The sequence below is a fragment of the Abrus precatorius genome, unplaced genomic scaffold (genome assembly GCF_003935025.1).
Source record: "Abrus precatorius isolate BTA unplaced genomic scaffold, Abrus_2018 Scaffold7, whole genome shotgun sequence".
NCBI lineage: Eukaryota > Viridiplantae > Streptophyta > Magnoliopsida > Fabales > Fabaceae > Abrus > Abrus precatorius.
In genome coordinates this window covers 27,034,399-27,051,636 of record NW_020874417.1, presented here as the reverse complement: position 1 = coordinate 27,051,636, position 17,238 = coordinate 27,034,399, and the positions used below count along the sequence as shown (strand labels likewise).

The 17,238-nt window shown below is 32.5% G+C and overlaps 2 protein-coding genes across 4 annotated transcripts; both read right to left on the bottom strand.

Moving 5' to 3' along the window:
* Positions 1–245: 245 nt before the first annotated feature.
* LOC113871689 (E3 ubiquitin protein ligase DRIP2-like) lies at positions 246–2,399 on the bottom strand. The gene is made up of 7 exons (XM_027508787.1): positions 2,383–2,399; positions 2,194–2,341; positions 2,090–2,146; positions 1,613–2,034; positions 1,460–1,510; positions 687–759; positions 246–407 (listed from the first exon to the last, which is right to left on the bottom strand). The coding sequence occupies exons 1-7, from the start codon at positions 2,397–2,399 to the stop codon at positions 246–248; spliced, it is 930 nt and encodes a 309-aa protein (XP_027364588.1).
* A 5,844-nt stretch (positions 2,400–8,243) lies between these two features.
* Positions 8,244–13,493, bottom strand: LOC113872013 (magnesium transporter MRS2-2-like). 3 transcript variants are annotated; one of them, XM_027509167.1, is made up of 11 exons: positions 12,851–13,493; positions 12,739–12,768; positions 12,160–12,313; positions 11,867–11,988; positions 11,420–11,494; positions 10,698–10,922; positions 10,547–10,591; positions 9,243–9,287; positions 9,128–9,157; positions 8,909–9,028; positions 8,244–8,809 (listed from the first exon to the last, which is right to left on the bottom strand). In XM_027509167.1, the coding sequence occupies exons 1-11, from the start codon at positions 13,097–13,099 to the stop codon at positions 8,723–8,725; spliced, it is 1,182 nt and encodes a 393-aa protein (XP_027364968.1). In that variant the 5' UTR covers positions 13,100–13,493; the 3' UTR covers positions 8,244–8,722. The 3 variants fall into 3 exon arrangements, with proteins under 3 accessions (XP_027364968.1, XP_027364970.1, XP_027364969.1); XM_027509169.1 differs by lacking the exon at positions 10,547–10,591 and having other exon boundaries at positions 12,851–13,469; XM_027509168.1 differs by lacking the exon at positions 12,739–12,768 and having other exon boundaries at positions 12,851–13,469.
* Between the last annotated feature and the right edge of the window lie 3,745 nt (positions 13,494–17,238).

The window sequence follows — 17,238 nt, the reverse complement described above, 5'->3', positions numbered from 1 at the left end:
CCAAAGAAAAAACAGAAACATAAAAGAAAATAAAAAAGTAATATAAAAAGTTCATAGTTCATAACATTAAAGAAGTAAATCTGAGTAAAATATTTATTCTTTTCGTTCAATCAATAAAAGCTGTTGTAAATCTCATGTATATGCCACGCATAAACTCAATCAAACATGTATGGGGCTTTAGTTAGAAAGAAAATTATTAAAATTTCTTTAAGAAAGCATAGCAGGGTAGATTATGAACTCTCAAGTCAAGCCTTTCGACCATATGAAAGAACCATAACAAAATCCTTGGCTGAGCTTCCAACAGATGTCTGAATCTCATTGCCTGGCACTGTTTGCAACCACAAGTCTACTAAGTTTTTCAGTTGCAATGAGGATAAGACTGGCTCACCTCGTAATGAAATCTCCACCTGTCAGAGTACATCACAAAACCAATTAGCTCTGAAAAATGGGTAAGTTCGAGTTTGGATAAATATTTATAAGAAAAGAAAATTAAAAGAAAAAATAAGTAAAATACTATTTATAAGTTAAAATAAACTTATGTTTGTTTTAAAAAGTTAATTAAAAAATTAAGAGAGTATAAATTAATATTAATTTATTTAAAAAAATTTATTTTATCTTGTTTTATTCTACTATAAGGGTGCTACGTATTAGTCTTAGCCTCTTAGCAAAGAGAAAAACCAAATTACCTCAGCTTCGCTAGCAAGACCAAGCTTCTTCACGATGTACCTCTTAATAAAAGAAACAGGTAAACTACCATCCCTGTAACAATGTGAACATTGATTAGTGGAACTTATCAGCTATATCAGTCTATGCTATTGCTATAGAAAAGAAAGACAAATAAAACCATTTCGGTTGAGTAATCTTATATATATATTAGGCCTGTAAATAGAACTCGTCTTTAAAATGCGTAACAAGTGCATATTCATCCTTAATTTAAATAACAGAATCTTTATCCACTAAAATCGCTCATATAGAAGAGATTTTTCCCTTTTCTAATATTCTTTTTGGAAAATTCGTAAACCAAAAAGCCATAGTCATTTTATTTTAATGGGGCACCGGAAGAAAACCTTTCCAATTATTAAAAATTCAGAAATATGAAGTCACGATGCACGCTTTAAAGGTAAAGGAAAGATTAAAGATGGAACCTCAGCGAGGAACAAAATTCGTAAGCGTATCTCAGAAAGGGTACAAAATCTTATGACACATATCTCTTTAAGTATAAGAATGATATCATATGACACATACTTAGAAGAAGTACTAATATAGACCAAGAAAGCCTGAGGAGGGCAATGAAAGTATAGTTTAGAGTATATAAAAGTGAATATACTGAGACAGCTTGTAACTCAAAAATCAGTCGGATAAACAATTATTTCATGCATGCCATGTTCATTCAAGAACTGAAAAAGAAAGGAATGAACTAAAATCATCAGAAAACAAAAAATGGGAATATAAAGCTCACATGACCCTTATGTAGCAGGAAGTTATTTGTGGCAATCTTGCCCATGCTTCCCTGTATCCAGAAATTCAAAAGTCAGATACTCAACATTTAATATAATATTAAATAAGCCATGAAATTTAATCCTACTTTTCTTCTGAAGCAACCAAGGAGAACCAGACTGGACCAAATCCTATGTTGCTTTTAGTGTTTGAACCAATCACAGGTTGTGCTGGAAAATTCAAGTCCTGAGAGAATTTGGGTCTTTTTTCTTGGGTATTTTGCAGCTTTTGAAGTTTGACTTGATTTGATTCTGAAGGAGTCGACTCATTTTGTTCACCAGCGGCCTTTTTCATATGACAATGTTTGTTGACTTTGACCTTAGGCACTTGAGAGTCATTGTCATTAGCGTCCACCAACACTGGTATGGCACCATTTTCTTGCATGGTGTATTTATTACGAGACTTGCTTTTGCTTGCAGCTTCCATCAGGCAACTTAATGGCTCAGACATATCAGCCTTTTCTTTCCATAACTCAACACTTCTCCCTAAAATCTTCTTGGGCAATATTTGTTGACTTGAATCTGGTTTTGAAGAATTCTGCTAATCATAGTAAATACTCAGGAAATAGCCATGCACTAACTAAATCACATACGTAAAGATCTTTCAGATAATAATGAAAGGACAAAATCATTAAAAAACCACTAGGATCCTGAAAGCAGAAACACGGAAAAAATAAAGAACAAGAGCTTTATCTACCTGAACTCTATCTCTGGAAGTTTTGTTGGCAGTTTCAAGCTGAGGGTGATCATCGTCTTTGTTTTCTTCTCCTGTTACCTTCTCAAGTTGACAAGTAGGAGGTAGTTCAGTTCGAATAAATTTGATTCTAGCTGCAGCTTTTGCTTTTCTTGCAGATAGAATTGAAGAAACTTCTTTCAGAACTTTTACCCCACAGTTGTCTTCATCTTTCTTAACATCTTCCACTTTGTCAGGTTTAGGAGGTGAAAAATCTGAATCTTCTGGAATGAAAACTCTTCTTGCAGCAGTTTTGGCTATTCTTGCATTGACTTTTAATGAAGATAGAGATTTCTTTTTTCTTTTGGTTAGCGATGTAACTGAACGAACATTGGATGGTGGCTTAGCATTTTGCACTTCATATGGGAAGATTTTCTCCCTCAAATCTTGCAAACTGCGATCTGTTCTGTTCATTTTCAAAACAATATAGGAGTCAGATAAAATTCAGAAAAGCTACACAATTGGGGAGGAAAAGTAATAAATGAAATGAGTTGAATCATCACAAAATCTTAAGAAAAAGGAAAATTGAAGAATTGGACTGATGAATTCTCCCACATGGTGCATGAGTTGTTACAAACAATCATATTTGTTTGCATAGTTCTAGGCTGAAAACCAAGTGTTTTGACCAAAAAATAAAATAAAATTGTACTGTCAAGATACTCATATGATGATATGAATCAGCATGGTATATTTAAATGATGAGACCAATTACTGAAGCAGCGAGTAAAGACTAATCTGCCATGTTTCTGGTGACTACCTTAATTTATCGAGTGGAGAACAACCCAAGTCTGCATTGCATATTGGACAGTGCTCTAATTTCTCATCTATTAACTTCTTATTTATACATTCCCTGCAAACTGTTGTTGAACTCGAAGATTTAGGCTTGTATACAGAGATTGAGAAACAGAAAGGATGACGAAAATGAAAAACAATGAATCAAATTCATTACATTAAAAATAAAATAAAAAAGTATGAGAATGATGGAGATTGAGGCCTAGTTTCTAGCACAATCATACACAAGTATTAGTCACGGCAATTAACATGACTAAGCATAAGCGCAAGCTCCAATAATGCAAGAATGAAAACAGAAGAAAATCAACAAGTAATTTGGGTATAACTCTGCAGACACATCTCTCATTTCCTACCTCCCCATGTTCATTCTACTTTTACCAAGCAGACACTCGTGTTTGATACCAAGACCCTATAATATAAGGTTATCAAAGGAGTAAAAAAATATTTCATCAACTATCAGTATAAAATCATGAATTTACTGAAACTTGGAGAGATATTTTCTGATTGTACAGCAAGTATATCTTGTTCCTTATTGTTTAAAACCAAGTCTAAGGTAAAAACCAAAACCTGTTACATTTCAGTTAAGCCTATAAAATTTAACTGATTTCTTTTTATAAAATCATGCTGCTTGGAACAATCCTCATGAAAAGATATCTGCATTTCAATTGAAACAAACAACTCAAAATCATGCAGATTGCAAACAGTATCACATTTTGCTTTTAAAGTACACAGAATGCCACAAAATACTTGGCAGTTTCCACATTATGTGTAAATACTAAATATCAAAATTTAACAGTTAATATCTTATCTGCATGGAAGCTAAATCAATATATGATTAACGAAGACTTCCAATAAATCCACTAGATAAGCAAGCCCAAAAAACAGAGTATAAAGCATTATGGTTTCCAAAAACATAAAAGGTAAAAAAAAGAGAAGCAAAAGATAAAGATGGCACATACCATGAACTTCAACAACCAAGGTTTCTGAGGAAGAAAAATATTGAAAAGAAGATAACAGAATAGAAGGAAGAGAAACAGAAAAGAAAAGGTGGATGAGAAAGGAAGCACTTACAAGTATGCAAGCATTCTGAAATAGTTGTGGCGTTTGTGAACCACTTATTACATAAAAGACATGTCAAGCATGAGGAGAGGCTAGCCGTATTGACCTTCACCGTTAGGCTTGTCATTGTTATTGTCTTTATATCGGTCTCTGACAAGGACACACACATAAACAAATGAACACAACAAAAAACACAAGCACCTCCACACTCACGTATCTCGCATGGTGCATGTCACCAAACAAAGGAGCATGGAATAAAAACATGCGGTTTTACATCATTCTCAACGAGAAACCCGCGGGAATCACGATGAAAATCGCTCCACTGCCAGAGAAAAACAAAGGGTTTCAAGGATGTGTATGATCCTATGATGAGTCGATTCCTGATCAAGGATAGCGGTCGAGGAAAACGAAAAAGTGGGATTCTTGGAGTATCGAATGCATATGCATGTCTTGTTCGATTTGTACTATGGTTGTGCTGTTTTGGATTTTTCTATTGGAGTCTAAAAAACATAAAATGTAACCAAGAATGAACCTATCTATAAATCTATCTATGATTGTGTGTGTGAGAGAGAGAGTGTGTGTTCGAAGGAACGAGATGTTACAGCGAAAGAAGAAACGGCATGTGTTATTTGAAGGGTATAAATAAAACAGAACAAATAGGATTAGGAGGGTAATCCCTACGATAATCTTTTTGTATTCTTAATACACTTATTAATATATTTTGTTTATGCACTCTTTTTTCTTTCTTTTTGTTCTTAGCTATCGTAAATGCACTTTTGGTATAAAATTAATCATGTTTGAGGTATATATATATATATATATATATCACGGCCTTGTGACATATAACGTGTAGCGTGATGATCGCACACAAAACAGGCCTGTGAGACCCAATTTTTGGTAACTTTTGAGAGACATGTTAAAACGACAACCCATATAACATACGAATTTTGTTATTTGATATCATTTTTCAGATAAAAATGAATCAAAATGAATTATTTGACAAAAATTAAAATTAAGTAAGATTACAATAATCTTAAATTTTAGTTTTTTTTTTTAATTTTGTTATCTATACTACAAGTATCTTTTGCACTGGAAGCAATTATGTGACAGAATTACTATAATTTTTAATTTAATATAATATATTAAGGTTTTAAATTTTAACTCACATTGAAATTGAAATTAAATTTTAAGTGTTAACATTAAAGAGGACCTAAAATTCTATATAAAAATAGAATTATATATGCTCAATATAGAAAAAGTTATATGGATTAATGAGGATAAAAACAATTCTTAAAAATATTATTGTTTAAAAGCAAAAACTCAAATTATATGTAACTAGGTATTTAGTGTATTTTTAAAAGAAAATAGATGATAAATTTTAAAAATAGTATATTTTGATTCCATTAATAATATGAACCTAACGATATCTAATTTTAAAAAAATATGATTTTTATTTTTATTTTTAATTATAAAACTGTCATTTTCTTTTTTCTTTTTCTTGTTTACTAAGATTTATAAAAATGCTGAAAGCGATACAGAGTTTGAAATTAGAAAAAATAAATAAATAATATGATAAAATAGTAATTAAAATTAAAAAATAAATTTTAAAAATCAAACAATCTCTAACATTCTAGATTTCCATTCTCTTATGCTTAAGTGTCAAGTGTTATCTTCATATTTTTTGTTTTCTTATAATAGTTTCTAATGCTATGAGCTGAGCAGCAGACATTATAAATTCGAAGAGAATAAATATTTTGATCTGACTTATGTTGTGTTTCGCTGGACCAACCTATGAGTCGAAAATATCAAAAACAATAATTTTTAAAAGTTTACTTAAATGTCTTGAAAATATTTGCCTATTTTAAATAATAATTTTAAAAATTTAATAAGATATCAATTTCAATATAAATTGATGAAATAATTATTTTCTACAAATAATATGGAATAAACGCAGAACTACAAATCAACGTGCTAGGGAAAAAAGAACAAGAAAACTCCTATCCTATCATGCAATATAATACGAAAGAAGAGGTGCATCAAGAAAGAAAACTAAGATCAAATTAATTGTTCAATGTTGACGAAATCATGTTGATAAGTGAGGATTAAAGAAACTTTAAAAAATGCTTTAGTTTAGCAATGAAGATTTCAAAAGGATAATATGCAAATAAATTGTCTAAATAAATAAAGAAATTAGAATAGGTTCAAATAACTCAACACAAGAGAGTGAATATGACGGAAAAATTCAAGTATTTTTGTTTCTTATGTTAAATTTAAACACTTATATAATTTAATAATTTTTTAGAAAATGTGAAATTGATCAATTTAACTATTAATTTAAAAATAAATCATTTTTTTAAAATATAAATAACTAACAAATTTTGGACAACATATCTATAATGTCTAAATTGTGTAAATTTTAATGTATATAATCATAAAGATAATATAAAAGAATTCATGAATTAAATTTATTAATACTACATTATATAAAAAGTTGCTGAAATGTATAAATATCAACAAATCTAAAAGTTTTAGCTATGAGTCAAGATTTGTTGATCATCACCTAAATTAACATTCTAAGTAGATATGCCACCGACACAGGGTAGAAATACAAAGTACTCTCTCGTTTGTTTGTCTCTGTATTTTAAATTTTTTTAATCTTTATCTTCAAGTTTTGCTTCGACGCGTCTATTTGAAAATCGATAAATAAGAGTATGATTATTAAATTTTGTTTTAAATATAATTAAAAAAGAATTTAAAATAAAAATACTAAATTATATATAGATGTAGGATTAAAATTATTTTAATATTTGATCGGAGATAGAAATCCGATGGGAAAATCTCTAAATTTAGGGTGAGATCTAAGTTAATTAAAGAAGAAAAGGGAAAATAGAGATAGAAATACCTGAAGAGAAGAGAAGAGATGGTGGTTGATTAAGTATATTCTTCTTCTTCCAATAAAATTTAGATAATCTGCAGTTGTGATTTAGAAATGAAGAATGGGGAGTAGTTTTGCTTTCTATGTTTGAAAAATATATATTATTATTATCTTAACGATTCTGACAAATAGTTTACACGTTGTTGCTCTGCATGTCACGCATGAACCTTTTAGTAGCCGTTACAAGACTCATTAAATTGGCCATTAGACATTCAACATTCACTAAATGCATATATGCACACTTAACGAGGATAAGAATGTCACTTTCCAAGGTCCAAACACAGGATAAACCGTAAAGCCGAAACGATCATTTTTTTATTTAGGGATTTAAATAAAATTAATATATTATGTGTAAAAATTAAAATATAAAATTTTATATAGATAGATTAAAGTAATGTATACAAGTACATGTCTTAAATGTGCAAATTAACTTCCTAAAATTTATAAATAAACACCTAAGTTAAAAAAAAGTAACTATTTTATTATAATAAATAGAAATAAATTAAAGAAGTGAGAATTAATTGAAGAGAACATTTAATAAATTATCAAAATCAAGACATATAATTTTTTATGGTGTTTTAAATTTAAATTTCAAATTCAAATAAAGATCAGTTAAGATTATAATAATTTTTTTGGTCAGTAATATTATAATATTTTACCTACAAAGAAATGTATATTTCATTTGACACGATGTATCAAAATTTAAAATTTAAAATTAATTAAAATTCAAATTCAAATAAACATATAAGATTTAAAAGAAATAAAAAATATAGATAAATATGTATTTAAAATTATGAAAACAGAAATATGTATTATGTTTTCATAATTTTAATATAATTAATATATTTATTTTTAATGCATAAACTCAACTTTAAATGCTAAAACTAATACTTAAAAAAACATTAAATTGTGTGTATAAAATACTTTTGATACAAAGTTCATTAAAGCATTTATTTAATAAACTCTTTTAAATGATATATTATGCCATAAATTTAATGAAACTTATTAAAATAAGTTAAACATCTTATTTTTCCTAACATGTCTATAAAGTTAAAAAGATTTTTAAATTTATTATTTGCACTAACATGCTTTCTGTGTTGAACCAAGACATTTGAATCCACTAAGCATTAGATTTAAAAAATGAACAAGCAAAAGCCAGTAGTTCAACATAATTTCAAACTATTCTCAGTCTGAACACGATTTGCAATGACTCATCTAGGGGCGTGTATTCGAAGTTACAGAAACTGGAAACACAAAGGAAATGTAAACTAAACGGCATCTATTGAATGAACTACTCGATCAATCTTTATCTAGGAGGGAACAGAAGCAAATTAGACTTAGATTGAAAGAAAAAGAGAGTAAAGGTTAACATAATCAACTTAATTTAATTACATATCAGGGTCTTAAAAATTATTTGAAATCAAGAATCAACTTTGAATCTGGAGACTGTATTTACAACTTGTGTCCAATGCTTGATTCCAGAGAACAAAACAGTTGAGTATTTGGAAGTAGCAGATCCGCAAGGCTAACACCCGCTCAATCAATATATAATCAACTTAGGGACTTGATCCTTATAGCAGTTGTTACTAAAGCATATACCCAATAACTCAACATCTTGAATCACCTATAAAGCTTAGCAACGTAATTATTATTTGTACGAGTCCAATAATTGATTCTCGGCACCCCTTTTTCTCAGCAGGTTGATTTTCATGATCCAACTAATCCCTTTTTGCGAGCATAGAATGTGATCATGAGAAACATCACAGCAGAAAATACCCCCGAGACAATAACTACCTGCAAGAAACATCTTTATTCAGAACATATAGTACAAAATTCTGCAGCTAAATATTAATATGCACACGTGTTTGCATAAATAGTAATAGTTTGGTGTACCCATTTGAACATGTAACCATGGTTCTCATTCCAAGTATATGGGATATTCATGCCAAATATAGCAGCCACCAGGGAGTAGAAAGATAGACAAACAGTTCCAGAGCTAAGAAAGAGCTCTAACTGCATAAAAATTGAAGACAGTTTAGCTAGTTATAAAAATAAAGTATAAAACATTACAGAATATTGATAGATTGCACAGTGCAGAAACATAAAAGGCACCTGAATCAGCTGATTACGATGGTTGTCAAGCTGCAGAATGGAAAAAAAATCACTTGTATTATGTGCCATTCACTAGATGCTAACATTTATTACCAGTAAATTGCTAGCTACTTACTTGAATATTGATATAATCTTCAGTATCATCAATGTACTCTCGTAGCTTAAATGAAAAGAAAAGAAAGTAATTAGAGTATGTTCGTGTGTATAACATATAATAAGTCAGGATTCATTAACACCAAATGTCAAATTAAAGACACTTACACCAGTTAATAACTTTTCATAGAATGTAAAATTTATCAATCTAATAGTTGAATCATTTTATATTATCTTTATAATCATGTATACTAAATTTTATATAATCTGGATATTTGTAAGTATGTAATCCAAAATTTAATATTTACTTATATTTTAAAAAAATATCAAACGTAAAAATAAAATAATTTGATGAAGTACCTAATCATTTTGTTTTTGTGTGAAATTATATAAAGTTGATCTATTTGATAAGAACCTTCAAATCAACAATTATATAACACCTCGTGTTTGACAATCCTGACTCATACATTATATGGTAACTGGTTGCTGAGCTAAAACTATCTATTAAAAAATTCAGTGTTCAAGCAAACCTATTCAAGTTCATAACACAGACTTTTAAAGAGGCTAAGCAAACATCAAAAGAGTACCCTAGTTAACAAACTCTTTCTAAAATATCCTAATCTATTAGGTAGAGTATCCAACACATCTCATTGCAAATAAAATCAGGAATCTTGAAAGCAAGACTTAGTCATAGAATCACCATTACAACATGATTATCACGGTAATATTCAATTACAGGGGCAAAGGGGGCAAAGGGATACAGAAAAATATCCAAATATGGTTATCTGATCCAAAAGGATTAATAGCATAAATCACTCAATCTCAGACTAGAAGGAATCCAAGAAAGGGTATATCATCTCACCAAAATTCTCACAACTAATGAGGATAAATTTTCAAAATAATTGTGCAAAAAAGCTTTCAAAACAATATTTTGAATATCAACTTGAAGTTCAAATTTAATGTTTAAACGGGAAGAAGGAAGAGAGAGAAAAATGCATATCCCCTTTGTTCACCATCAATTTTGCAATATTAATGCAGTGAACAGTGTGTAAAATCGGAGAATTAATTTGGTCAATCTTTAAAATGCTTACTAGTGTGAAACTAAAAGTTTTTACCAAAAAGGCCAGGCACTCAGTTCACTGTCTAGTAATTAAATTAGATAACAGATCATAGGCTCTAAATTAAGAAGTGAAACAAAACATATCTTTTCTCCATGTTTACAGCCAAACAATCTTCCAAAATACTTCATATAAATGTATCTCCCATATACTATAATTAAGATTTACAGCTTCCTATTGCACATGTACACACAGATATGACACTTACCGTGGTTAATTTGTTCAATGTGTGATCAATTTCACTGAAATAAGCCTGCAAAATTCACAAACATTATTTATAGCAGTCTTTTTTCACATTAAACAGAAAATGGAAGATTCATTCCTTTCCTACAATTTTTAAAAGCAAACAATATTATAACCTCAAGTAACATTTCAAGCTCTTCCACATCATTTTCTTCTAAACGAACTGTTGCTATACTTGCTCTGCTTGCTCTAGATATCTTTGATCCTATAGTGGGCGAGGCAGCAAACCAATTTGCAGGACCTGATCCACTAACTGGTGATGATGAAGCCAACTTTCTTGACAGATATAGGTCAGCCATATCATCATCATCATCCAGCAATTGTTCAAGCTCGTCTCTGACCTGTACCAAATAACAAGAACTGGTGATGGGAGTGGAAAAAGGAATACAATTTGTTTTCAACTTAAAATTGATCAAGGAAATTTAGTCACTTAGGGTTATATAATTTCAGCATGGAGATCCTAAAAGTTCCTTAAGTTCCCATTAAGGCAAAACCACCTAGTATATATAAGCAATCACCGGTCTCAAGAATGGAGAAACATATATTATAGATTATCCATGATAGTAATCCAATATAAGGTAGTTGAAATTGAATCTTCTGATCTTGAAAGCACACCATCCAAATTATCAAACTCCAGCAAACTTTATGATGACATTTTTTTTAAAATGAATTTCTCATGCATTCATGCATCACCATAAATGGATAACCCTTCTCAGTTTAAAAATGTGCAAAATATCAACAGCATTGAGAGGCAGAGGGTGCAGGACATGTTCACATAACAGAAAATAGGCTTTTTCCTTACACAAAATTTTCACTAGCATGGAAAAATTTGCCATACCTTTTGAACCCTAGCAGTCAGCCTTGTCATTGCACTCTTCAGTTTACGAACTCTGTCCAAATTACGACTACTAATCTGCAGATTACAATATTCTAAAGCTCATAACTGAACCAAAAAAAAGTCACGAATGAACGAAAAAAGGGAGCAGCTTCCTCAAGACAATTCAAACATAGAAATAGAGCACCCATGTTTCAAGCCAACAAACAGAAACCTTCTTAAAGAAGGCAACCATAATCAGAATGAACACCTCAATGATAAGTACAAGAAATCAAAAGGATATTATATTTGAGATGAAGGAAGAAAATTCCCCTCACCCACTTTCAAGAAGTTTCTTATTTATTAGCTTATTCTATATCTGAGGAAAGGGTATAGGCCAGGGGGTCTCTGATTAAAACCGAAAACAAGAGAGAAGAAACAAGAAGAGAAAGACTTCAATTACATATGTACCTTGGAGGTAAGTTCATCTAATGCAGGATAAGCAGCCATCTCCAATTCTGTTGTACGTGCAGCGAGGAAACTACAAATGGCTTCTAACGCTACCTCCAGGGCCCGGAATTCAAAGGGCGACTCTACATTTCATAATATAGAGATCCCTCAGATATAAGGGGGAAAATGTTTCAATTCTAATTAATTCAGCAACAAGGACAAGAGACGAAGCAAATACAAAGTGATATTTTAAGAGGAACAAATGCAGTCAATAAGCTTCCTTTTAACTCATGGGTCATTTTAATCTAACATACCATCTTCATCAGCTGCTTCAGTATCATTTTGGCCGCCAAGATACTCTTTACCATCTCCTTGCTGTTGATGAGTGGCACTCACATGAGGCAATCGCCTTTGCAATTCCTCAACAACAGGGACCACATTTTCATCTGTCGGATCCCGTAGCAGTACCTATAGCACAAATTATTTATAATCAGAATGTGGAATCAAAGCCATCACAATCTCTAGAAACAAGTAGTTTATTGTCAGTATAGTCGTTTCCTTCAATAGCAAAATTTTGTAACCAAAATTCAACCTTTCCTCCAATTAGTCATGCCATTAAATGCATAAGATAAGATTATGCCCCACCTACCATTCCTCTAATACTCATTCCTCAATCAGTCTAAGTGTTTCAATTATGAGCAGCCTAAAATAAAAAACTGAAAGCTTGTTCCTCGTATTAATTTCATAATGTTCTTTTCAAGAAATAAGATGCAATAATTTTTCCAATCCCGCTCATTCAGAGAGGCAGACAACTTATGTATTTAAGGATCAAAACTTCATTCACCGTCTGTAACATCTAACAAATTAATGCATACAGAGAAAAGCTCACTAACCTCTTCTGCTGTGATAATTGCCTTGATATGCTGAAACTCAGAATAAAAAAAAAATTAAAAAAGAAAAATAGAAACAAAAATGTGAAAAAATAGAAAATATAGAATGACTCACCTCCAAGTTAAGAACAATGGCCTTCTCACGACCGAGAATAGTAGAGGGGTAAGAGAGCAAGGGATCAAGGATTCTGAGATCACGAGCGTGAATCTGAACCCTATGCATGATAGCATACTTGTCCACATCCAGCAATGAACCTTGCCCTGTCTCATCAAACAAAATCCAACTCCTTGAAGGCTGTGTCTTCTTCTTCACAACCGTCATTGCCTGTGGGTCCGCAGGCACAACGCTCCCATCCCGAGCCATCCCTTACCCTATCGCACAATTCCAATCACATGCCCCAACCTCAATTCTAAACACAATTCCGCTCCAAACGCGATTCAATTCACCACCACTCAAAACCACCTCAACCCACCTTTGCCCATTTCATCAAACGCCAATTGGGTATCCGAGTCCCGCCTCAAAAAATATTTTTTTTTACCAACCCAGCGCTGAGGAATCAGATTCTCAGAATAAACAAACAACAAAACCATAAAAAGGAACTTTTCTTCTCTTTATTTCCCCCGCCCTTTCCCGGAAAACAAACAAAGCTACGTTTCCGGATATGATTTAGTTTACGCGTCGCTTTTTCAATGTGAATTTCGTGAGGTTTTGGCAGATAATGAGAATTGGAGGCTAACAGGCAATGGCAAGAGAAGAGGGTGAAGTCGAAGGTACTTAGCACTTTAAAATAGGAACGTCACAGTTTGTTGAGGGTTTGGGGAGTGCGGGGCGGCTCAGGTTTGTTAAGGTGAGGGCCCACAGAATGACCCAATGAAATGATGCCACGTCAAGAAGATGGGGTAAAATGGGAAAACAGAAAAAGATCAGTAGATGATCCAATGGTTTGGTGGCCCCACCTGACATATGGTACGGCGGATCCTTGTTGTTGGTTTTGGCTGAAGTGTTTGTTTTCCATGCAATTACGTCTTTGGCTTCGTTTAGTCCTTTATTTTTGCAACTGCTTAGTTCACTCTCACCTTTCACTAATCTTTTCGCTTTCATATTCGATTCTAATCTATTTCCTTATCAATCCATTGCGTCCCGTATATATAATATTAAAATTTGATATTAAATTATTATAATTTTGTTTACTTTTTTAAAATAAAAAATTATTTCCAAAAGTAAGAAATGATTATTAGAGAAAAAATTATTAAAAATTAAAATATATTTTATAAAATGATTAAAATATTTTTTATAATTTTTTAAATATATAATTTTCTTTAAAAATTTTTAAAAACTTATAAATACAAGCATAATAAAAAAAATTATTTTATCCAAATATTTCCTAATCTATCACCCTCTCCATTATAAGAATTTATATTATAATATAATAGGATAGAATAAGTTATCATATTCTGTTAAATAGGATAAATTATCAAATCTTATTCTATCATCTTATTTATCCACCAAATAAGCTCTTATTTTATTTCAATTTGTTGTTCGTTGTTTTTACAGTTAGTTAGTTGAATTTCATAAATATTTATTATTTTATTTCATGATTGTTCTATTAGCGAGACTCTCTCGCTACAACGAGACTGCACTTAAAAATGCACTCCTCACTGTTGTCTTCTCGTTACAGTGAGGAGCTTCTCGCTGTAGCGAGAAAATAACAGAATAACCTAACTCGCCCAAGGCCCTCTCGCTACAGCAAAAATCCCCTCGCTGCAGCGATAACACTCTGCATTACACACTTAGCCTATATATCAAACAATTTTAGCCTAATCACAAGTCTACACCACATTTCAACCACATTTTATTGCTATCTCTGCAATCATATTTACATATATTCATATCATCACATACATCAAATACACATTCAAACAATAACTCATGTATTTATATTAATAATCAACAATTTATAAAACTCGAGGCGTTACAACTCTCTCCTCCTTTACATAATTTTGTCCCCGAAATTCAACCAAACATACAATTTACACAAACAACTCCGAATATCTCTCTCATTTTACTCTCCGTTTTCCATGTGACATCTCCCTTATTACTTGAGCTCCAAATCACCTTCACCAACGAGATTTCCTTGCCCCTCATTGCTTAACACGGTGGTTTGCAATTCTCACCGGATATACATCGTAGGACAAGCCCTCCATCACTTGAACTAGGTCAAAGTCAATCACATGAGAAGGATCTGGCACATACTTCTTGAGTTGAGATACATGAAACAATGGATGTAGATTTGAGAGATTCAAAGGTAATGTTATCTGGTACGCTGCAGGACCTATTCTACTCAGCACTTGGAACGACTCACTAAACTTAGGAGATAGCTTCTGAGATTTCATAACTCTCTCAACTCTAGTTATAGGTGAGACCTTCAAAAACACATGGTCACCTACCTGGAATTACAAAAGCTTTCTCCTCTTATCATAGTAACTCTTCTGCCTATCCTGTGCAGCCTTCATCTTCTCTCCAATCATCTTGATTTACTCATTCTATTTCTGGATCATGTCCGGTGCACACAGAGTTGCCTCTCTAGTTTCATACCAACACAGAGGAATTCTATACTTCCGCCCATACAAGACTTCAAATGGTATCATCCCAATGCTAGCATGAAAACAGTTGTTGTATATGAACTCTACCAGCAGACATTCTTCCTAGGTCCCTTACTGCTCAATCACACAAGTCCTCAATAGATCCTTCAAGGACTGAATGGTCCTCTCCGTCTGACTGTCGGTCTGTGAATGATATATCGAACTAAGTTTCAACTTAGTACTCAATGCCCTTTGCAGGCTCTCCCAAAATCTTGAGGTAAACCTCAGATCTCTGTCGAACACCACACTAGTCGGCACGCAGCCTGACTATCTCCCTCACATACAAGTTTGTCAACTACTCCAATTTATACTTCATATTGATCGGGAGAAAGTGTGCAACCTTATTCAACCGACTAACAATCAGCCAAATAGCATCATAATTGTTCCTAGTCTTCGGCAAATCCGAAACAAAATCTATGGAAATGTTGTCTCACTTCCACTCAGGGATTGATGGATAGTCAATTGATGGGTGTTAATGTATCACAGGAATGGTTAGGGGAAATTACAGAGTGTCTAAATTGTAAGGTTGGGAGGGTGTCATTCAAGTACTTAGGGATTTCCATTGAAGCAAAAGCACGTCAAGTTGCTATGTGGTTGCCTATGATCAAAGACTTACAACGTAAACTAAGTAAATGGGAACATAGAAGTAATGCGGTATTGGCAAATATCCCCACTTATTTGATGTCAGTATACAAAGCACTAAAGAAAGTCCTTCACATGGTAGAGAGGATCCAAAGGGATTTTCTTTAGGGATCATATCCTTCTAAAAGGAAAGTGGCATGGGTGGCATGAGAAAAAACGTGTCAACACAAAGAGGTGGGAGGTTTAGGTTTTAAGAATTTGGGATTAATGAATAAGGCATTGTTAGGGAAATGGAGGTGGCGATTATTACATGAAGAAGGGAAATTATGGTATGATGTCTTATCCGCGAAGTATCGTTGTAATCAAGTTAGTAATTGGAGAGTGGAGGGTCATATATCAGAATGGTGGGGGGGGGGGGGGTAATAATTTGGAACCTCAAAGGGTTGGTGACAATCATGTTAGATGGTTGGATTCTTTTTTTCTAATGCATGTTGGGAATGGGACCAAAACGCGTTTTTGGCATGATACTTGGGTGGGCGAGCAGCCTTTGAAGATAGTTTACCCAAGGTTATTTCGCGTATTTGAACAACAAAATGATCTCATTGATGATATGAGGGAGTGGGATGAAACAGGTATATGGCGTTGGAAGTGGAGTTGGCAGAGAATTTTGAATGATAGGGATGAGAGGGTGAAGGTGGAGATGGTAGAAGGTTTTACTAACATTTCTTTTCTGCAGGATCATACCAACACTTGGAGATGGCAAGGTCATTCTAATGGCGATTATACGGTTGCTAAAGCTTATTCTGTGTTGTGCACAAGGCTGGGACAATACAAAAATCACTTATTAGCATCGATGTGGAAGTTGCCAATGTCAACGAAGGTGTCTATTTTTATGTGGTGTTGTCTTCCAGATCGTCTTCCTACAGCAGTGTGGTATTGTTAATTCATAAGTACATTGTAATTTTTGCAGAGTTTTTGAAGAGGTACATGCTCATTTATTCCTACATTGGAAGGAGTGTGTGTCATGGTGGAGAATAGTATTAGTAGTACCAAATGATTTAGTAGATTGGTGTTTGTCAATTCAATATATTTTTTGTTGCAAAATTTGAATTTGGGTTGGTTTACTATGTCTTGCACTGTGATGTGGACACTATGGAATGAACGAATCTCGCATCTCTTCAAACAAAAATGCGAATTGGTAGCTAATTTATTGTTTCAAGTTAAATGGTTTTCGTGAAAATGGCTAGTTGCAAAAGGCAAATTAAAATTGGGTAGCTT

Coding starts and splice junctions, on each gene's coding strand:
- LOC113871689 (XM_027508787.1), bottom strand. Junction 1,511..1,612: donor ATAGGATTTGGTCCAGTCTG/GTTCTCCTTGGT, acceptor TTCTGGATACAG/GGAAGCATGGGCAAGATTGC. Junction 408..686: donor GTCTTGCTAGCGAAGCTGAG/GTAATTTGGTTT, acceptor GTACTCTGACAG/GTGGAGATTTCATTACGAGG.
- LOC113872013 (XM_027509167.1), bottom strand. CDS start 13,099: ATGGCTCGGGATGGGAGCGTTGTGCCTGCGGACCCACAGGCAATGACG. Junction 11,495..11,866: donor TAGATGAACTTACCTCCAAG/GTACATATGTAA, acceptor TGTAATCTGCAG/ATTAGTAGTCGTAATTTGGA. Junction 10,592..10,697: donor AGCTTGAAATGTTACTTGAG/GTTATAATATTG, acceptor TGAATTTTGCAG/GCTTATTTCAGTGAAATTGA.